At 43.3% G+C, this 23,414-nt stretch overlaps 1 protein-coding gene across 1 annotated transcript in view; it reads left to right on the top strand.

Moving 5' to 3' along the window:
- Nucleotides 1-12,745: 12,745 nt before the first annotated feature.
- The window catches only part of SMURF2 (SMAD specific E3 ubiquitin protein ligase 2), a 64,130-nt gene continuing 53,461 nt past the window's right edge, over nt 12,746-23,414 (top strand). The window contains exon 1 of the mRNA XM_064728228.1: nt 12,746-13,302. Coding sequence (XP_064584298.1) covers nt 13,251-13,302 — 52 coding nt within the window. The 5' untranslated portion in view covers nt 12,746-13,250. The remainder of the gene's footprint in view (nt 13,303-23,414) is intronic.

The raw sequence follows: 23,414 nt of genomic DNA, 5'->3' as shown, positions 1-23,414 counted from the left end.
GCTGCTTTACTCTTCTGGGGGAAAAAACAACCAACCAGGGCATTGATGCACCTGCAGTGAAACCTCCTGTGTCCTTTATTGTCAAACCTCCACCCTTGACCTAAAAGCATCAGTTAGAAAATCATGATTTTCTATGTGATTGTAGAGAACTGAAAGAATTGACCTTTGTGGTGGTGTTTGCAGGGTTCCCAGGACCAGGGAAGAGATGAGGATCTGACTCCATGTTTCAGAAGGCTTGATTTATTATTTTATGATGTATATTATGTTAAAACTGTACTAAAAGAATAGAAGAAAGGATTTCATCAGAAGGCCAGCTAAGAATAGAAAAAGAATTATAACAAAGGTCAGTGACTGAGACAGTCCGAGCCAGCTGACTGTGATTGGCCATTAATTAGAAACAACCACATGGACCAATCACAGATGCACCTGTTGCATTCCACAGCAGCAGAGAATCATTGTTTACATTTTATTTCTGAGGCCTCTCAGCTTCTCAGGAGAATAAATCCTAAGGAAAGGACTTTCATAGAACATGTGTGTGCCAAAGCTCTATGAAAGCAATGATGCAAAGCCAGCGTTAATGACGGAATTCATTCCCTCCCGGATTTTTGTCCGGGGTTTGCAGGGACAGAGCCCGGGCACCCGCGGGGTTTGTGGCGCTGCGGGGCCGCCAGGGGGCGCTGCCCGAGGCGGGACGGTCCCGGCGGAGCGCTCAGGTGGGATCGGCTCCATTTCCCAATAAAAACCGCCGGGCTCCCGCTCCGTGGGGTTACACAGAGCATCTGTGCGCTAACTCACAAGTGTCATATTCGGTATTTACCCTGGCTAAAGATACAACCTTTTAAAAACCCCTTTAAAACCAAAGCACTGTTACGTGATAACACAACTCCTTTAATTGCTCTTTAGCATTTGCAAGTAATTTGGCTTTTGTGTCTCTGTATTGCAAATGCAGAACACTTGTTCAATATTTTTCTCTTGGTTTCTTCTGAATTACTTGTTTCAGATTTATCCAATATATTGAGTTAATAATAGAACACTGCAAGATCTTTAGATGCCTGACAGCTCAGTGGCTTAATAATTAACTTTCTGGGGCCAGAGACTGTTTTTATCCAAGAAAAATGTGTTCAGCCTATCCACCAGTGAGCCCTGTTGGCAGCATGTATTTCCACAAACAGCAATCTACAATGATTATGAGTAAGTGACTGGGGTGAGTCACTCCTTATTCTAAGAAAATGCAAACTATTTCTGAGGTTAGGATCACAGTCACCCATGAGGATACGTCTCTAGCTTCAAAAAAGTGGTAGGAGCAAAAAAGAAGAGAATTGTTATTGCCCCTGGTTTTTAGTTTGTTGGGTTTGGTTTTTTTTTGGGGGGGGGTTTAGTGCATGGCCCAGTCAGATTTAAGAGCTTGTCCTCTTTATGTGTCAAATGCCTCATTCAGGACAAGGGCTGGAATCAGTGTCTGGTGGCCTGTGTGTCAGTCTGCCAACTCCTCTGTGCTGAGAGCAACAATAACAGACCCCTGCTGACATCAACTGGCTTGGAATGCAGTTGTTGCTAATGCTGTTTTATCTGTGGAGTGATGGCAAGATTGCAGTCTGAGATCTCAGCAAACGTAACTGCCTCTGAAATTCTGATGGCAGCAGATGCTGCCTGGCTGATTGTTCCATTTGCTGTTCCCCAAGGTGCCAGGCTCTGCAAGGAGAGCTGGGACTTTGCAGTCAGGCAGTTCTGTTCACTTTCCCCTGCAGGAAAAGCAGCTTAAACTGTGGGAAAGTTAGGAATGGTTAAATCAGTAGAAATCTATTTTTTCTTTTCCTGTGAATTAGACTGAACTATTCTCTTAAGCAAAGCTGCTTCCTGCTGCTCTATCCAGAATGATTTAAATTGCACAGAACCACAGTGGTGTATCAGCAGCAAGAAGCAGCTGTGGTTCTGCAGGAAAAGGAATTCACTACCCAACAATATTTCACAGATCTCTTCTGTTTCTAAATCTATTTTACAGCAGAGCAAACTGAGACACAAGAAAGTTATCCACAGCCATTCAGAAAGCTGCTGGCAGAACTCACCTGGAGCCTGGGAATCCTGATGTCTGTCCCTGTAGTTAACCCATGGCACCTCTGGTCACTGTTATCCTTTTGCTGAATATGGGATTATCCCAGGAGTATGGAAGCTCTGTTTTGATAAGGTATGATGCAGATTTAAGTACAGATCTAAACTTTGGGAAGTGTGTAAATTCGGGAAGAGGCACTGTTAGTCAAAACAGAAGTAATTAATGAAGGTTAATTATGTTTAGTGATATTTGACCCAAAGAGGAAAATGTTAGTGCTTTCACTTAAAACCTAACAGGAAACACATTAACCCTTTGGCCTTCAGAGGAACATTAGGAAAAAAGGCTAAGAGGGAATTAGGGTGGGAGGGGTGCACTCCCTGAAACTGGGAATTTCAGGAAAATCCATTCACAAGAAGATTCCTGCTTCGAGTGTGCAGAGCTGTCCCTTGTGTTTGTAGAACACTTTCTGCTCACTGATCCAGGCAATGGCACTGACATGAGGAGGGCAGAAACTCAGCCTGTGCACAGCTGAGGGAGAATTGATTTGCTGTGAGTTTCGTAGCACTTCCTATGGATGAAGGGTCACTGGATTGCAGTCCTGCTCCTGATGCAGAGCTCTGGCTGCCTCACACTGGCTCCAGGAAATGGATGCTCTTCTGCAGCAGCCAGGAGGTTTCAGGAGATTTCAGGAGATTTCATGGAAGAGCCGTGGCCCCTCTGCAGGCTGCAGTTCACCCACTGCCCTGGGAGTGCCATCAGTGGGAGGGAAGTGACATTGGGATTTAAAGGGACCAGGAGGGGAGAGAAAAAATAAAGCAGGATGGAGAAAAATCCTGTTAGTTCTTACCAAGCACAACTTGCTTGACCACGTTAAAGTGTTGTGCTGATCATTTGAATAAAACAATGGGCCAGCTCCAGAAGTGAATGTGTAAATCATGTACCAGGAACAGAGTTTCAATTGACTGACACACTGGAAGCAAAATCAATGGCACTGACTTCACTGTGGGGGAGTTTGGATCACAACTACACTGCCTCTTTTGTTGAGCTTGTAATGAGGAATCGTTCTCCTTTATTTCATATCTTTCTCAATTTGCATTGCAATGTGGAATGAAAATCCCGGGGTCATCTTTTGAAGGTCTTTTTTTTCAATATATATAGAAATCATGGGGTCATGCACACATTTCTATATTAATATATATAAAATAGTGGAAAGCTGCCTAATTTTTTCTCTGTAACAGATTGCTTTGTGTGCAGTTTCACAGTGGTAAAATAGCTGTGCCACCAGGAGTATTAATAATGCTCTGTGGGCATATGGAAGATTGGAGGTACAAAGTTATCAGAAAATCCTCAGTAATCTCCAAAGCACATTTCCACCATCCCAATCACTTCATTTTTACCCACTATATGAAACAGATGTAAAAATAGCTCTTTCATCAGTGGATTGCTCCACATATTTGGGCTGCAGAGGCTCAGTTCTGTTCAAAGCAATGCTGTGAAATCGTGTGCAGAATGTGCTGTTAATCAGAAGCAGCAATTTAATGTTACATGTCCATCTCTCCTCCCACCTCCAATCCCCTTCCCAATTCTGAGCAGGAAACGACACTTGGATGGAGCTCAGCACACTGAATTTCTGGAGAGACTCTCTAGGAATGAGGAGGGACTTGAATTCTCTCCATATGTCATTTCCTTTCCCCTAATGGCTAAAAAAACCCAATTGCTGCAGTTCATATAACATATAAGAGAGAGAACATGATCAATCTGGGGAAACAAGGGCAGGGGGATGGGACAGGCAGGACAGCCACATTCCACTTCTGAGGAACTGCTTTGCAAACCTGACTTGAATGGAGCAGGAATTTTCCATCTGTGTACAAATACTGGTTTATGTAGCTCCTTAGACTGGAGCTATTACCCCATCTGTACTTGAGTGTGTATCAACACCTGCAGTCTGGGGCCAGACAGGGATTAGGGAAGGAAAATGTAAGCAGAGGGGGAGTGGAACAACTCTGCAAGATGTAAACTAACTCAGAAAGGCAAAACAGAGGGGATTGAGGGAGACTGGCAATGGGGACCTAATAATTTTTAATAAATCCAATTTTAATAGCAAATGATCTTAGAAATTACTTAAGAAAAATCAGAGTAGCTCACTCATGCAGCTTTTGTCCAAAGTGTCTTTAAAAGCTTTTCTGTTCAGTACAACCGAGAGCTCATGCAGATGTCCTGCCCTGCTGCAGGACTCAAAATCTGATCTGCTGTATTGCACACTGGATTTGCAGCTGTCAACAGAATCCAGTGTGCTGTAGTTACAAACAGAAAAAAGCAAATGAGAAATAAACATGACATAAAAAATCCCCAACAAAAACCATTTTAACTAAAGGGTGAGCTTCCTTCCTCAGAGCCAACCCACTGCATTAGACCCAAATTGGAACATAATGTCTTTCTAGCAACATAATCCAAGAGTTTGTTAAACTTGTAACCAAACTGTGCAGTGCTTTGCAGGACAAATGAGAGATGACATTTGCCCCAAAAAGCCTGAATTTTGCAGTCAGGGAATGAGAACGTGTGCACAGAGGGGCTGGATGTGCCTGCTTGCAGGGTGATTCTATCTGACTGAAGAGCCAAGCCCTCCCATCTTTCATTAGACACGTTGCCTAATTAGACATGTTGTCCCTGAATATTAATGATAAAAAGAAAAGGAGAAAATTACCTTTCCTCCAGTTCTATTTTAAAGGGTTTCAAGAGTGGAATAAAGGAATGATCAAGATACATGGTGACAGATTTTGCTTTAGGTTACTTTTAGCACTTCACTAGACCCACTAACCTACTTAAATATCTGTGCTGTTCTTATCTGGTATAAAACCTTGCTTTGTAGCTTTTAAAATGAAATATTTTAGAGGTATTTTTAGAGATAACTTTATCTTAAATCCTCTCAAATTGATTTCACAGTGGTCTTGCGGGTGATTTTGTTAAAAGGAAGCACAAAAGAAGCCAGTACAGCCTGTGGATAGGGTAGGTATTTCTGCAGTTCAGAAGGTTTTAGGAATAAGATTTCTTTAAAAAAAAAGAGGGATTGTTGAGCTTATTGAACCTGCAAATGCTTTTGTGTCATGACTGAGCTTATTTATGGATTTAGTTTTCACACAGCGTGTTTATAAATGTCTCCAGACTTCATGTAAGAAGTTTCCAAAGCTGGACAGCCTGGGCTCCTTTCAGCAATTCCCAGAACTGTGAGTAGATGTGGTTTGCACAGCTCATCTGACTCTTAGTGCCTGCTTCCCCATGGCAGAAAATAATCATCCCATGGGGTTAGGGCTTTGTGAGCTATTTTTGGGTTTGAACCTTGCACATTCAACTACCTGTAGGACTAGACAACATTGTTAGAACTTGATACATTTCCTGGAATTAATCTTTTCTCTTGAAAGGAAATATTTGGAAGTAACTTGAGTGACACACATGGAAAAACTTCCACTTGCTTGAAGAAACAGAGAATCAGAACTATGAGGTGGGGGCTGTTTTAGGTGGTTACACTGCCCCTGCCAACATGAGAGGATTCTGCTGCCAGCCTCTTGTCTGTCTGTGGCTGCATTTGTCCCTAACAGCCACAGTCCCTGCAACAGCTCAGAATGGGAGAAATTGCTCCTCTTAAACCTCATCATAAGCCCTGACACGTGGAATTCTGTACAGCTTGGAACATTCATCTCTGGATTTTTGGATAAGTCATGATGGCCAGAGAGAAGTGGCTAATTATGCCAAATTATCAAGGCTTATCAGACAATGTTCCAGGGCTTTTGGAGAGCCAGGAAATCTTCTCTGCTTGCCATGGCTGCATGGCTGGAAGCTGTATCACAGCTGTTACCTCTTCCACAGCACTAAGCAGAGGTTGTGGTGCAAGCTGGGTGTTACTGGGCAGAGCAGGGCTGATTTAACAGGGCAATCACCTGCCAGTGCCTCATCACCAGGGGCTGAGGGCGAGCTCACAGCAGCAGGGCTGAGTCAGCCCCTGGCATCCCAGCAGTGGCACCCTGCCCTCAGCACCACCACCATAATTACAACTCAGAGATTTGCAATACAGGAGGTTTTACAGCTCACCTTTTGCAGATGACAAAATAATTACTTCAAATTGATGCTGGGTCACGGGGAACAAGAAAGATTGGAGAAGGTTTGATATTCCTTCAGTGGCTAAATAATGTGGCTTGTTTAAAACAGTGCTGGAAGTCAACTCTTGAAATACTTACTTGGGCTGAGATTCTTCCTCAAAACACCTCATTTGTCTGAGCTCTGGGACAATACACACAGTGTCAGGTTGAATCAGACCCTATCTGCAGACAGATGTTGTGGCCCAGCAGTAAATTAAGTTCTTGATGCATTCACTAAGAGAGGACTGCTTCCAGCTGTCTTCTTCTGTAAGGTCTTCTAGGAACCTGCTTTGTATCAGCCAAGGAAATCTAAAGATGAGATTCTACACTTGCTTCATTCACAACACAAGAAAGTTGCACAGAGCAGTTCCACAAGGGAACATGTGGTTTTTCAGGAAAGCTCCCTCATTTCAGTTGGAATATTTAGCACATACCTCTCAGAGCACTTGACAAAGCCAATTGTCCAAGAGTCTAGAAAAGAAATTGTTTATTGATAGTGTCCTATGGATAAATAAGTAGAAATCATGGAAGAATAAAAGAAATATTCTTCAGACAGAGATTTTTTTTTTTTTGGTCCAAGATTTTGGAGGCTGATTTTGTACTGCAAGTCAGGAGTCCCATTGATTTTGAATCAAGACAAGTCAGGGAATGTATTTTAAGACACATCACTGTGCTTGAAGACTGAAGCTGGGCTCTGTCCTGTGTGCTGGGCTCTTAAAATGCTGTGCAGCACCTGCCATGAGATTCTGGGCTGTGAGACACATCCTGCAGCACAGAACTGGGTGACATGAGCTACACAAGGGGCTGGGCTGGCACATGGGTGCCACCTCCAACCTTTTGCCCAGGCAGAACATGGTTTTTCACAACCGATTTAACCCTCCCAGAAATTAGATTTCAACCCCTGTCTAGTAATAAAACACAACACATCTATTTATTCCATGTTCAAAGGCTGTCTCTAAAATCTCCCTTTTCTCCTTCTGCTAAAGTCACGTTAGGATAGGGCTGTCCTGCAGGACATGATGAGGAAATAGCATGGCTGGAGAACTGCATGGAATATCTGTGCATCAGTTACTAATCTGTTCTGGATGGATGGACTTAGAAGTTATCTTAGTGACTAACCACTGGAAAATCCTGTGATATGGAAGCTCATGCATTTTTTTTGTGGCCACAGCTGCAGTCATTTCCCTTCAGAGACACATCATTTCCCCAAGACACATCCTGTCTCAGAGGGCCACAGTGTCTCTGCTCCAAGCTGCTGTCCCCTTTTGCAGGAGCCAGCACATGGGTGGAGATTTCCTTCCTAGTTTCTTCTCCTGAAAAGCTTCATCTCCAGCTCCAGCTTGAGAAATGGATTGATTCTTGACCTCTTGCATAAACATTGTCTCTGCATGCCAAAGGGAGCCTTAGTGAGAACCAGAGCCCCTGTCTAGACATGTTTCTTCATCCCACAGCTCTGATAGGTTTGTCCTCCTCTGCTGGGTTAACTCTCTTTGTCTCTGAACAGCAACAGAGTAAAAGCAGATATTTAAGCATGTGCATCTCAATGCTTTCATGTAGTTTGTTCCATTCAGCAGCAGCACAAATAATCCTCCAGTCTGACAATTTTCATAATCTGCAAAGGGAAAAAAAGGAATCTTGTACAAGGTGAAATTTTCTGTTCCTTATCTTGATTCCTGAAAATGCAGAAGCATTTTATACATGACAGCAGTAGGGTTTGCTCCTTTAGCACAGAAGAGCAGCAGGGAAGGTAACAGAAAGCCTCAGGGAGGACAGAATTCCATTCAGGAACAGGACAAAAATGTGATGGATCTGCAATGAATTCAGGAAGTACTTTAGCTACAGTAAGGAGTTATGATTGGCTTAGGGAGGGTTTAGAAGAAAAACCTGTGCCAAAGAGGCAGACAAGGAGAACAATGCCCCTTGCAAGCAAAGGTGTTGATGAATGCTTTGAAAGGGTATGAGTTAACCAGGTAAATTAACAAAGAGGCAGAGAAAGCTGCTGGTAGAAACATTCATCATTCTTCACAGTCTCATTTTTCTATTTTTTTTTGGTCACATTAACAGAGCTTTACAAAAAAAAAGAAAAATATTGATGTGATAAAAAAGGGAACAGACTTTCATAAATATTTCAAATGTATCTCTTTCTAGATGAAATGAAACCTGATCAATTAAAAAATTTTAGGGTTGCCTAGATGTAATCTGCTATAGTACTTTATTTCTCAGAACTACACCATTAGGTGGCAAAATAGGCATTTAGCATTATCAGTTATACATACAATGGAAATACATCATAGAGAGAGAAGAAATGAAGGTGTAATTCTCTACTGATCAACTCATCTTTAACTCCATGATCTCCAGGGCTGATGTCTATAATGTCACCCATGTCAGGCTCTGGGAAATTCAGTAAATGATGGCTAGCAGAAGTAAATACAATCCAGATAATTTAATTTTTTTTATTGTCTCAGGAAAATAGTTTTAACCTGTTAATTAACTTACAAAATCATAATAATAGGGGCAGAGATCTCTTGCTTTCTTGGTACCTTTACAGAAACTGGGGAAGAATGTGATGTAATACCAGCCAGCTCTCATTACTGCTGAAGGAATGTGCTGTGATTAAACCTATATACAGAAAGAAATGGAATGTAATTCTTAAATGTTGATTTGCTTTGAACACATTCCACATGCCGAGGAATGAGTTTCCAGGATACTCTTCCATTTCTAAAGATGGGGAGGACCTCACCTCTAAAAATACAGCCATCCTCTTCTGAAAATGAACACTGCTTTGTTAAAGATGTTTGTACAGATTTCCTGGTGTCCAGAATCACTAAATCCTTTGAGAACTACCTGGAAAAGCAAAACCTTCTCCTTCTTCCTCTTGGTAAATTCAAGAAATCAAAGCCCTTTTTTGTGTAGTCATGGAACAGAAGAAATTTTTGTATTTCTAAATACTTCTTCAAAAGTTAACTCATGCGACACCAATACCACTGATATGATATCACAATGATACCAACTATTACATTATTTTCTCCTTGTGGATTCTTCACCCTGTTGGTTCCCTAAAGATACCTGACCTTGCCCCTTCCCTACACTTTCCTCCACTCCTTTAGAGGGTGGCTCAGCTGTGAAGCTCTGCCTGAAGAAGCTGGATTGAATTCCCAATTCCAACAAGGCTGTCATCCAAAGTGATCTGCAGGGTGATGCAAGGCACTCCCATCCCTGAGGATCCCAGCAGCTACCTCATCCTGAAAGGATGTGTGCTCAGTGGCACCAGCCTGCTCTGCAGCAGCTCTGGTGATATTTGCTTGTCTCTCTCACAGGATCAGCCCTGCCAGAGTGAAACCTCCTGAAATGGAGCTGCATACAGACACAATTTGCTGCAAGCTCTTGGCTTCTGAAAGTGAAAGCAGGATCAGCGAGACATTGGTTCTGTTAATCTGAGAATATTTTGAGAATCTGGGGGATAGTGCTGGCTCAAGAACCTCTGGATCATAACATTCCAGCAGGATTCCTGGGTTGGGAAAGCAGCACTTTCAACCACCAGGGACTGCCAGCACCTTTGGTCCCCTGCACTGCTGCAGTTCCTGGTGCTCTGCCAGGCTTCCCTTCCTCTGCAGATCCCACACTGGTCCCTCATGAAACTGCTCAGCTGAAATCCTGCTGGCAGCTCTGCTCAGTGAACAGTGAGAGAAAATCCTCATTTCCCAACAGAACTGGGAGATAGGACAGGACACAAAGAGCTGTGGGACACCAAGGCACAGCCCTGTGCCCCAGGACAGGGAGAAGGGAGGGAGCAGCAGCAGCTGGCACCTGGTGCCTCTGGGTGTCTGAGCCTGGTCCAGGTCATTGTCCCCACCTCAGGGACAAGGGGACCTGGTCCTGACCCGACTGGGACCCAGCCCTGCCAGGCTGGTGGGAGCTGGAGCCCCTCTTGTCCCCCTGTTAAATACACACCTGCTCTGCAGGACTGCCCCACGTGTCACTGATGGACTTGGGGTGGATTTGTCACAGTGCTCAAGTCACGTTGGTTGTTTAAAAATTAAGTAAATAAAATCAAATATGGCACATATTGAAGAAAAATGCTCAGCAGTAGCAGCCATCCTGCAGGCAGCACATTTTATATGCTGACCCAAATGCACAGACTGTCAGTTAATGCTCTAACAACTGCAATATATCACAGTGTTTTCACTAAAAGGTGAGCAGCATGTCCAAAAACCTTAGAAAAATTTATAGTTCAGCAAGTTCCTTTCTGAAAAGCAGTTTGAAACCAAGTGCACTTCATGACCTTTAAAAAACACTTTTAATGAAAGCATTAAAATGTTCATATAACTACTGAACAATGAAATACTGTATTTAATCCCAAAGGGTTTTTTTTAAATATTGGCATTTCAATTAATGTCTGACACACTAGTTATCCATTAGAAAAAGAACATGTAGAAAGAATTCTATGTTTAATACAACATTAAGGACTTTTGTCAAATTATATCAGAATTATTGAATGTTAGGTCCAAAGTGCACTGCAAGACCCCAGAAATGAATAATCATCATGTTAGGATAAATCTAGAAATATGCTAAGTATGTGAAAAGTAGCTTTATATTTTTCTTTTTCTGTTCATGGCCAGGTAATGTTGCAATATTTTCAAACCATCAGCCATTTGCTTTATATACTTGGATTGAGAAAAGGATATGTGAATTTGTAACAGATTGAAACTTTAATAGTATGACCTTCAATTACAAATGCTGATTTTTCTTTTTTTTTTTTTAATGCAAGAATCAGGACACCTGGAATGTCTTTGGGGTGTGTGTGAATTTACATAACCATTACAAAGTAACTTCTTAACTGTTTCAGTGCAATGTAAAGCCATACATCCATAGGTATATTGTAGTAAATGCAGCTTAGAGTTTAATTGTTTCAAATTCTCTTCTTTTGAGCCAGTGGTGAAGCACTGAACCAATGCTTCCCCTTGTTCTCTGGCTGTGCTGTGGAGGAGGTTGGTGTCTGACATTTACTGGTTTTGTGATAAACAGTTGGTGGCAGAGGGGACAGGTACAGCCCTGACCAAGGAAGGGATCCCAGGATTCCTCTGCTCCTGCTGAAGTGACACTGGAGCAGCAGTGCCACCACTGCAGGAAGCACTGCAAATCTCCACCTGGCACTTGTGGTACTGTGGGAGGAATAGGACGTGAGTCCCTACGTACAACATAGGAGAGGTCACATTTTATGGAGGGAAAGCTTTGAGAACCACATTGCACTTCCAAGGCCTTCAGTGGAAAAAAAAAATCAGTTGCATGCCCAGGTTTGAATTACAAGGCCCAAACTCTGAGCTCTGTCAGGATGGGACACTCAAGCCACAGGAAGGACTCAGTGAAGCACAGGCCATCTTCTCAACCCATGCTGGGGATCCAGGGCTGGATCCTCATCTCTGACTGCCCACATGATAACAATTCACAGGTTACCTCAGCAGGAAAAGCCAGAGCAGTGACATGACCAAACCAGCAGGGTATTAGTAAGAGTAGGTGTGTGATGTTAGAGCTTAAACTTCTAAAGTAACATTGACTGTGGAAACGTTTGTAGCTTTTCTGGGAGCTTTTCTCACCCTTGAGGCCCCTCTGGCCCTGCAGAAAGCTGCCCATGACTTTGATGGAGCTCTCCTCATGGGAAGTGTGTTGCAGAGCTGGGAAAACTCTGGAAAGGGTCACCTTTCCCACAGGGTGGGAGTTAAATTAGGCAACATGGCATGGATGCAAGGCTTTTTATTATTATTATTATTCTGCGAATGGCAGTTCAGAGAAGCCAACTGTTGATTTCTACACAGTGCAGATAAGAACCAAACTGGTCCAAAGTTTAACAGTTTCCAGGGCTGGTCTGTCACACCCTGGCCATGGGGAATACTGTCATGGATCGGCAGCACTCCTGTGTGGGACCACCCATTTCAGCCTGCCTTGGAATTCTCCTGCTGTGTCTTTTCCCATTTGTACCCTTGGTTTTCCTGTCCCAACTCCCCACACAACCTCTCTGCCACCCTCTCCTCCCCACCTTGGCCATTCACCCACATTTTTCCTGATCTCCAGCTCTCCCAGGCCACGGCCATTCTCCACATCCTTCCCAGTCCCTTACTCCCCCTCAGACATGGCTATTACCCACTACCCACATTCTTCCCGATCTCCACTTGTCCTCAGGACACGGCCATTCCCCCCATCCTTCACAGGGTACAGCCGTTCCCCCAATCCTTCCCAGTCCCCTACTCCCCCTCAGACATGGCCATTACCTACATTCTTCCTCATCTCCAGTTCTCTCAGGACACGGCGATTTCCCCCATCCTTCACAGGACACGGCCAGTCCCCCGATCCCTCCCGACCCCCAGCCCCCTAGGACACGGCCATTCCCCCATCCTTCCCTAGCCCTTCCAGGACACGGCCATTCCCCCATCCTCCTAGCCCTCCAGGACACGGCCATTCCCCATCCTTCCTAGCCTCGGACACGGCCATTCCCCCATCCTTCCCCATCCCAGCCCTCCCAGGACACGGCCATTCCCCCATCCTTCCCTAGCCCTTCCAGGACACGGCCATTCTCCCATCCTTCCCCATTCCCAGCCCTCCCAGGACACGGCCATTCCCCCATCCTTCCCCAGCCCTCCCAGGACACGGCCATTCCTCCCCGGCCGGCAGCTCCCGGCCTCCGCCGCCACCTGACGCCGTTCCCCCCCCAGGCTGACCCGAGGCGGGGCGCGGAGGGCGGGCAGGGCCTCCCCGGGGCAGGAGGGAGGGACGGAGGGAGAGCAGAGAAGCCGAACTCGCCGCCAGCCCGTCCATCCGTGCGGCTCCGTCCCGGCTTTGTTGTGCTCGGGCCCGGGGGCGGGGAAGCGGAGGGAAGCGGAGGGAAGCGGGGAAGGCTCCGCTCCTCCTCCGCGGCCCCGGCCCCGCTCATGGCGACGCTGGGCACATCCGGGCCTCTCCTCCTTCTCCTCCTCCTTCGGCGGCCGCCGCTGCCCTGAGCGCCCGGCCCGGCTCCATTCGCGCCTCCCCCGAGCCCTTGGCGGAGCAGCGGCGGGGGAGCCCCGGCCGGGGCCATGTCCAACCCGGGGGCCCGGCGGAACGGGCCCGTCAAGCTGCGGCTGACAGGTGAGGCTGGGCCGGGGGCGCGGGGCCAGCCCGGCCGGGGGGCGGGAGCGGCTCCTCCGGGTGTCGTTGAGGTTGAACCTGGGGCCGGAGCGGCCCCTGAGGCCTCGCAGGGAAGGGGAGGGCGAGGTTTCCCTGCACTCGGTTTTCCTCCGCTCGGTTCCCCTCGGCCCCGGCTCGGCGTGTCCGGGCTCCGCCGCCCGCCCGGCCCGGGGCCCGCAGCCGCCTGGGCGAACTTCAGCCACCGCACCCCAACTTTGCCGTTTATTTTCCTTTCGTTTTCTGGGTGTAAACTCGAAAGAAACTGCCACACTCTTTGTTTTGATCTCTTTGTTTGTTTATTGTTGTTGTTTTGTCGGGGTTTTGAAGCGATTTCCTCAGCTAAGACTATTGGGCACTGGAGAGGCTCCCAGGGCAGTGGTCAGAGCCCCAAGGCTGGCAGGGCTCAGGGAGCCTTTGGTCCCATTCTCAGGGACAGGGAGGGATTTTGGGGTGTCCTGTGCAGGGCCAGGAGCTGGACCCGATCATCCTGGTGGGTCCCTTCCAACTCAGCATATTCTGTGTTTCTATGATTGTTCAGTTCTTGGGTGAAGTGCCTTGTCCTGCCCTCCTCCAGACCACTTGACTTCTGGTGTTTTAAAATACTATTAAAACGGTTCACCTGCATGCTGGGAAGAAAAAGAATCTGGTCTTAAATACTTAAAATTATGCCCTTTTCCATATAAAATCCCAGATAAACAGGTTTAGAGGAAAAAAATACTAGAAATTCTGCTGGAGCTTTCTTTAAAAAAATTCAGGACACTTGGATCTAGCTCTTTTCTTCAAAGTATTGTTAAGTTCTCTAGCACATAAATGATACTGTGTGTCCTGAAGCATCAGTACACGAAGGTAAGCAATTAGAAAAGTGTAGATTTTCACTGTAAATATCCATCTTTATATAGTGTAGCTAAGCAGCCTGCAAAAGAAATATTTTTAAAAATATTAAAAGAGTTGTTATATTTACCTTAGGTGTGTGAGCAATATCTCCAGTTTAATGCCTAATAAAGAGAGGTGTTTTCATACTGATTTATCCAAGTATGTTAGTTTCACAGGAATAGTAAAATGTATCTGCTTATGTTTTACTTTGGAATTACTCAGACTAGATTTGTAATCTAGTTTTCATGGAGATTTGTGAGTGTCTCTATATTACACTTGGAAATAAAACTCCTAAAATGAGTATAGCTGCTGCTGCATGGAACAGTGCTGCCTTGTTTTTACCGAGTGTTTTGTAGCTTTCTCCTCAGGTTATTGCTTTAATACTTTCTTTCCCTGAGCAGTGAGTGCTCAGACTTGCTTATCTTTGAAACATTACAAATGGTCTGTAGCCTTATTTTAAAGCATGGAAAATACTGTCTAGGGAGTTGTCTTTCTCACCTCTGTGTTTTGTGTTCCAATTCGTTTCATATTTTATTTTTATTGAGGATTAAGCGTATATTGAAACTGTGTGTGTGACAATCTCGGTGTGTTGGGGGAGTGTGACTGTGACCAGAAGCAGGCTGTGCTTTTACTCACTGTGGCCAGCCCCCAACTGCAGCAGGTACAACCCCAAGGAATGGTTTTGGGTGGTTTTGGCATCCTGTATTTTAGGAAGGGAATGTGCAGAGCATGGGATGAAGGCAAAATTGTCTTTTTAGGACTGTTCCAGGGTTAGCAGCTCTGGCAGGCGCTGAGGAGCAGTTCTGTTATTGGAAGCTTATAGGAAACATTGGCCTGTGTCTCCAGCTGAGCAGCTTGAGGTATTTTCTGCTTTAGCTAATGGGGAGCTGTTTCACGTAGGGTCATTTGTTGTAAGGAAGCTTTACATGTTTAAGGAAAACAATGAATTTTATTAATTCAGCTGACATGTTGTCAGTTCTTGCCTAGGAATAGTTATAAGTGATCTGTGTGGTTTTGATTACCCTTTTTGATTGGAAAAGCAGTTGGAGGGCTCTTGAGTTCTAAAACTGTTTGGAATTAAAAGAATCTGTATATCCAGTGTTTTTAAAAGTTTATTCTCAAACTGACAAATGCTATTTAATCTTAATTTTCTTTGGCTCTATGAAACTAGCAGTCTTCTGTTTTGGCTTGAATGTTTATGGGATTAATTCTGCAATCATTGTTCAACGCTTATCTTTTCTGTTCAGTATCTCCAAATTAGATGGTATAGATTAAAAAATGGATTTCAAGAACTGGATTCAATTAGCAGTTTTTCAGGACATAAACATTAAAGGTTTAGATGGAAAACATTGTTTTGACTGACTGGATAAATGACAGGGTAATGTTTGATGTGAGTCCAAGAACTGATCTGGAGCTAGTGCCCAACTTCTCAGTCCATCTTGAGGAGCCAAATAAAATATTTAACCTAGGCCTCATTTTGCAAAAAAGGTTGACTCTTTGTTGAGACCTTAAGAAAGTTCTGAGAAATGTTTGGCATACCTTTAGACTAAGTGTTTAACAGTTTATTTAGGTCTGGGTTCCACAACAGAGACAAACCACAGCGGTGGCATACTTCTAGTAAGTTTTTATTTAGTTTACAGTGCATCTGTGTTATACATTTCTTACAAAAGGTTATTCTTTTGCAAAGGTTGGGCTGTTTGTTGCAAATATCACTTGGGTGTTTAGTGATACCTATGTTGATACAGTTCACATAATCCTGGGCTTAAAAAAAATCTCTGGGTAATTGTTAAAATCTGAGGGTCATGGCTTCTGATGATGCTTCTAGCAGGAGGTGTAAATCCTTGTTTCTGATTAAAATATAGGCAATGTAATTTAAATCAGCTAAAGTCTAGAATTGCACTAGTCTTCTGCAAAATTTATCTTAGCAGCTTGTAACAACAATGTCTAAGGAAGTGTAAGGAAAACTTCTTTGACTCTCACATATTTACCACCATTTGATCTGGTCCTATCGTAAGTACATTCAAATTCTGCAAAAGCTGCAAGTGCAGTCATCCCCTTCCATTCCTAGTGTGATTTTTCTCAGTGTTGTGTTGAATATGTGGATTTGTAAATACACTACACTGTCAGTCAGAACATGCTGATTTTGTTCACCCCATTGTTGAATTGTGTTGATCTTTCATTCTTCAGAAAACTGAGAAATGACCATTGCTTTCAGTAAATATTTCATGTCCTAATATGTGAATTTTCTAATGTTAAAATAGCTACATGTGGCTGCTTTCACTTAGGAGATCAATGACAGCTCTCTGAAGCCCATAAGGTTGTTTTTATCAAGGAGATACTTTCCAAAATCAGTTTGGAGTCCACAAAACTCTGTGAGCATTAGAATATGTTGAGTAAAGGTTGAGAGCAGAGCTTTATTTAGTTCATGTGTTACAGGTAGTGTTTGTCTCTGAATTGTTAACAAGTAAGGACACTTCCATAGCCACAAAGCCCAGTTACACTGGGCTGGAAAAAGTGGTGATAAATATCCCATGGATAAAACTGGAATGAGCTGGAAGAGTTTTGCTGGTACAGAATCAGACGTAGGCCTGAAGAGTTGTTGGATTTGTTTTTCCTCCTTCTCACTGCTTCCAGCTTTCCTGCAGGGTTTGCTGATTAGAGGAATAGAAGCACTGGGTGTTGTGTTGTGGAAAATGGATCAGCATCTCATGTGCTGCCCCTGTCTCTTCCCTCTGGCTGCTTTAGTGTCCATTCAGCCCTGCCAGTACAAAGGTGGGACTGCACTGTGAACTTACAGTGTTGGAGGAGAAAGTGCTGCTGTTTTACCAGACTACAGAAACTCTGGTTTTAATGCCAATGATATTTCTTGCAGAACATGCTTTATTTATAAAAAGCCAGAATATTCCTGAGCTTTGTAAAACAATGTGGAATGTTCACACCTGGTTTTTGCAGTGGATAAATCAAAGTTTTAAATTAATCCACTTGAGACAGTGCTTTACCTGAATCCTAAATTTTCCATCAGTGGTGGTGGAAGCTGGACTGAAGTTTATGGATTTGAGAGCCTCACTGTGGGAACATCTGATCAATCAATTAATAAAGGAGCTCCCTGTATTTGTGTTGTACTTTATCATTGATCAATCCATTGATAAAGTAGCTCCCTGTATTTGTATGTAGCAAGGCAGTGGTTTCATAGTTGACTGAAATTGTAGTGCCATTTTAGGTCAGTTTAGAATGTGAGTGCTGTTTCTTTTTTCTCTTTGTAGTCCCTGGCTTCACTTTCTGGGCCCTCCCTTGTGTTGACTCCAGCAAGTGTGTAGCTCTGGGATGAGCTGAAAGCTAATCCTACCAGGAAAAAATGGTTTTTGTATTGAAGAGGAGGGATACAGAGAAGGAGCTGCAAAGAGGGCAGGGCTGCCTCTCCCACCAGCAGCCTGTACTTAGATAGGCTTTGGTCAGCAATAAAACAATGGGGTTCCTTCATGGAGGGTATATTTGACTTAAGTACTGGTTTTTGTAAGCCATGTGTCATTAAGGAATCCCAATCAATAAATTACATAGTCGGTGGATTAAGCTGGTGCAGTCATAGCAAAGTCAATAGACATGTGTCTGATCAGATGTGCAGGGACTGATGGCTGCTTGGCCCTCAATATTTTCATCAAAGTATGAAGTGTGTGTGTAAATATATCCTTTCTTCTATACACAGTGTACAGTTATAGATATTTATATACATATAAATCAGTTGTGGATCATACAGATGCCAAAGAATTGTAATAAACAACTGAGCAGCTGTATGGAGCAGTTTCAGCTGTTTGTTTCTATGAATTCAGCTTGTAGGACAAAGTTTTATTCATCTGGGTATAAAATTATATGTCTGTGTTCAAGAGTACATAGTGGGGTATCATAGCAAGGAAAACAAAGATCAGAAAGGATTTGGGGGAGGAAATTGCAGTAGGGAAACAGTTACAGGGAGGGTTCAGTTAAAAGATTGCAATTCAGTTAAAAATCCCACTATTCACCTGTGGCTGTACAATCAGCACAGCATCACAAAGAAGCTGGTAGGGATTTACATGTGTAGGTAACATATGGGAAATCTGCAGGCAGTCCTAATGGTAATGTTAAAAAAATTAAAGCTGTTGCTGGGAAAAACAATAAAAGGAATCCTGGGGGTGGAATATTAGCAAGTGATGTTTAGAATTGTAGTTTTCAGTGAAGTTTGAAGAGTTTACACTGTCCTGTAATGTCTGTCTGTGTGGCTGTACAAAGCTGAGAATCTCATCTAGTGGTGACAAATTATTTTCTGTTTTCTTTGTTAATCACACTGAAAAATGTGATCAGGCCCCAGATGAAAACATTTTGTCTTTGTGTCTTTAAGGTGAATGGGTAGATCCCTGAAAGAAGACAGCTTTTAATGTTTTGTTCAGGTTTATCTCATGGCCTTGAAGTGCTTCCTTGCTTTGCCATCTTACTTGGAATGACATCTCTCCACTGGGCCGGACCTTCCTTGCAGCCTTTAGAAGAGGGTGGGTGATTTCTGTGGGTGTCTTCCCTGCTCTCCTCACAGCAGTGACGTGAGCTGGCTTCTGACTTGGCTGAGAGGCACGAGTGCATTCCTGCCCTGGCTGTTGTGTTCCTGCTTTCATGTATAAAATGGAAATGCCCCTCACACGTGCAGGGCTGAGATCATGCTGTGACTCCTGGGAGCTGGCAGGATTCACCTCAGTGCTGGAGCTGCTCTGTGTGTGTGTCTGCTGTCAGCAAAGCACGTCCCTGTTTGGGGAACAGGATCAGGATCTTGAGGGACATTTGTCAGTAATACATTCAAGGAAGCAAATTGTTGATTTTTTCTTACTACTTCATCTTTGAGTACTTCCAGTGAAGGCATAGATAAGATTGCTTGTAACTTTGAAGAAGTCTTTGTCTGTTGATAACAAAGCTCAGGACAAAACTGGCTAAGCATTATCATCTGAGGTTAAGGGGGAGACTGATACAGGGTAGAGAATAGACAAGCTCAGGATCATAAAAAGGATAAACCAAGTAAAGCTGGGATTTAGATCCACTATCTTTTGACATTCTGCCCATGAACATTGTTTCTTTTGAGTTTAAATCCACAGCAAAGATGGTTCTGTTTTGGGCCTTCTGAGACTGTGCACTTGGGGTGGTTTGTGTTCAGTTATTGCTCTTGTGCCATATTTGTGTGCACTATCAGCTGTACTTTAGCATCCTGCAGACTCTTGGGAATTGCTTTTTTCCACCTCAAAATACTTTTTCTTGCTATTGCTCAGGCAGATCAGACCAGAGGGCTGATATCCCCAGAAATGAGTAACTCATACTGCTTTTGATGAAGTGTTACTCACATTTTCAAAATTCTGAAAGTGAAAGAAAAAGTAGCAGTATGTGAGTTTCTGTGGCTGTATCCTGTTGGTGATTTTGTGGAGTGACTCTTGGCCAGTGCATATTTAACCCAAGTTACAAGGCTTGTTTTCTTGGAGAAAGGGAGAGTCACTCCATGGCTGTGGGATTGTCACTGGAACAGCTTCAGTGCTTCCTTTCTGTAACAATTCATTTCAGTTGCTTCAAATATGCAGAGAATGTTCAGGCTATGTCATTTACAGGTCACAATAAAACTGTGCACCCACATTGTGCCACTGATGCTTAAACCAGCCTGTGTGATGCCATCCTGCCACAAACACAGCAGTGACAATGCCATAGCAAAGCTTTCCAACCCACAGCACCACCTTTGGGGATGCCCATGTCCCTGTGCTCCATCCTGTGCTGTCACATGGGTGAGCTGAGGAATATATCCACGTTAAAGTCCATCTCTTGGCATCCCCCTGTTTCTCTGGGTGTAGGGGACTGTGGTGGGTTGATGTGGAAATGAGTGCTGGCTCCAGGCAGGTTCACAGACCAGCAGGCTCTTGGTGGCATTTTCATTCTGCCTTGACCCAGATTTTAACATTACTGATGGAGTTAAATGGAGTAATAACTAATTATATCTGTCATGATGCTTCTATTTAACATGCTAACCATTTGATTTGGAGTTTATATATAGATGCATACATAAATTCAATTATAGATGCAGTTGTGCTTGTATTTAACTGGAGGTGGAATCTGTGTTGGCAATACTTAGAGGCATTTTCTGAACATGGGTCAACCTAAAGATTTCTTTCTAATACACTTTGTATTTTCTTGTACACTGGGCTGTACAATTCTAAAATTATGTATGATGAAGCTCCTGCTTTGTATCGTAGTACATGAGGAAAGTAGATGGAGTGTACTTAGTAATTTGTTGTTCATCTTAGTAAAAGGCAATCTAATAATAAATGCAGGTATTTTTTATGCAAAAAACGTAAAATGTACAAAAATTAATTTTATTACTGGTGAGGGAGGAAAGATGTAGCTGGGTTAGATGTTTATGGACATGGCTGGTTAAAAAAATTTTAAATAAAAATCCTTAAGCGTGCAAGGGAACAAAACATGTCTGAATAAAATTCATAGAATTACATTCATGCTTAACTGCCTGGGATTAGAAATTCATGGCATTTATTGTACCAAGCATTTGGGTATCCTTATGGCAAATAGTCCTTCAATTTGACTCTTAACAGAAAATGTTCACCTTGTTCTGAAATTATTTATTTATAATATCTATACATTTTTATTTTCAGAGAAGAAGTTCTTCCCATTATTTTCCCTGGTGGATTATAAAATAGTTTATCGCTCTGTATAGAAAACTGTGTGCAGGACTAGATGAGTAATAGCATTGTGCTTAGTTGTAGTAATATTTAGGTGTCCTCTTTTGTTTAGCATCAAAGTTCTTCTGTCTTAATTTATAAAGGGTGGCATCAGTGTGATATAAGAAATTTCAAAGGACAGAGCTGGTGTAGGTGGTGCCATTCAGAGGCAAAAGGGGACATTTGCAGAGGTGCCACAGGGCAGAGTGGGGTACAGTTGTTCAAGAGGTGACACAGGGGTGTGAAGGGACTCTGAGTTTCCCAGGTTTTGTGTCACTTTATAATGGAAACAGAAAACAAATGGGGGTTCCTGTGCTTGGGGTAAAATACAAAGAAATGTCCAGCTCTGAGCCAGGCTGTAATGATTCAGTGATTGCACTGCCAGTGTGGAAACCTGAAGATACTGAGCATTTCTCTTCACCCTGATAATACAAATACATGTATTTTAAAGGAAACAAAATACCCATTGCTCATTGCTCAGCACTTCATTGAAATAGATGTGAAGCACCTCATCCTCACATCTTCTGGAGAGCACTTGCTCAGCAGCACTAATTAAAAATGATGCCTTCTTTAAGCCTGAGTGCTCTGTGTATGACACAGAAATTGCCCACACTTAAAGAAGGGCATAGTGCATGATAAAGCAGAAATTTTCTAGGGCTTTTATTTAGGGAATTGTAGTAGAAAGTTGTAAAATGCTTTATACTGATCTTGCAGAAGGCTCTTGTTAATTGAAGCTTGTGAAGAATGGTAACAAATGTTTGTGCCATCTTTCATAAATGTCTAACTAACATTTCTAAATGTCTAACTAGCAACTCTGGATGCTTGGTGAAGCACAGGGTGCTGATGAACAGAGTATTCAAATGTATATACATGATATATAGATAGATATATATCTCACACATAGTTATAATAAACTCTTGATCAAAGATGTTGGAATGGGGAAAAACTGCTGTTGTCCTCTGTTCAGCCTCATTAATGCTGCTGCACAGGGGAAGTGCCCTTGGTTTCTTACAGAAGCAAATGCTGTCTGTAAATTCCAGGTGTTATGCAGTAATTCCAATTTGCCTCAATAGTTGGATATCAGCTTTTTGTTTAGAAGTTAAAGGTTTTAAATCTTTGTGATTGTACTAATGTGAGTGGGACAAGATTTATGCTGAAATTGTGCTGTCATGTAACACTGTGGCCCTTTTGTGAACATCCTTCATGTTTGGGATTTCTTTTCAAGAGCTGGTTTGAAAGATGATTTAAAATGTTGGCTTCTGCTTTCTTCTGCAGCAGGAAAAGAGAAGGCCTTTAAGGAAAAAATGACTTAGAGTAATTTTCAGTAGTACGTGCGTCGTGCCTGGCTTGTCATAAAATATTTGTGAAGTCTTCTCTCCCTTCCTCAAGCAGTTCCCACAGTTCACAATGTTCTCTCAGTAGCTGTTATGAGGGGGGTAAAAGGAGGTTAAAACTTCTGTAGTCTCATCTACAAGGATAGACAGTGAAGTTCTTGGTTCCCCTCCCAAACAGCAAGAGGTTATTCTGCCTGGGGGAGGTCCTATATATTTATATTTGTCTGTGTCTCATTGCTTCTGTGGCCAGAGGATCATGAAGAAATTTCTGTTCATTTGTGAGATGTGAATGTGGCATTGTGAATACGTGCCTCGGATTTCCTCATTACAATATTTATCATTTTTCCTGAAAGTTCCTTTCCTCTGGTGAATTGTTCATCCTGTAGAATCAGTCAGCTATTTCCTGTGTATCAGCATAATGTAACTTCATCTACACTGGGCAGGACTTTGGACCCATTCAAAAGCTTTCTATTTTTCATAAGTTGATTGGAATTTAGTAACCTCATTGTCCACATTTCAACAGTTCTTTGCAGGGTTGTCCATGCCTGGAGATGCACTTGTCCTGCTCCCACCCTGTGTCCCTGCAGGACAGGAAAATTGTCCCTGGTCACCCTGACCCTTGGATTGCTCCCTGTCCCTTCAGCACTGTGGGGACTGGGAGCTCTGGGGCCTGCACTTGCTTCTACTTTGTGTCATTTGAACGTGGAATTGCTTTGTCTGTCTGAACATCTTGGCCTTTTACTTCCATCAGTGGAATTTATAACTCTGGCTGAACTTGGAATACCAGGCTGGAGCTAACAATGCCAGCTCCAGTCAGCCCTTCCCATTATCAGCCCTGCTCAGTGCTGCTAGCTAACACGGACATTTGTCATGCTGAGGAGCTACATCAGACCACATTTATTTTGAGAAGATTCTGCTAAACTTCAACCAGTTTCAAAAAGGATTAAAAATACATTGCACATCATGTAGGAAAGCTTTGTTCTTGTGAATGCTTTATTCTGGGGCAGAGGCTGTGGCACACAGGGACACGGTGATGGCAGGTGGGGCTGGATCAGCCAGGTAAGGCTTGGGCAGCTTCAGTGAGGAGCTGAGCTCAGTGAGCTCCTGGGGTGGAGAGAGGCACTGCCTGCAATGCACA

Source organism: Zonotrichia leucophrys, chromosome 18, assembly GCF_028769735.1.
Source record: "Zonotrichia leucophrys gambelii isolate GWCS_2022_RI chromosome 18, RI_Zleu_2.0, whole genome shotgun sequence".
Classification (NCBI taxonomy): Eukaryota; Metazoa; Chordata; class Aves; order Passeriformes; family Passerellidae; genus Zonotrichia; species Zonotrichia leucophrys.
Note: the sequence above shows the minus strand (reverse complement) of the source record. Positions and strands in the feature narration are given on the sequence as shown.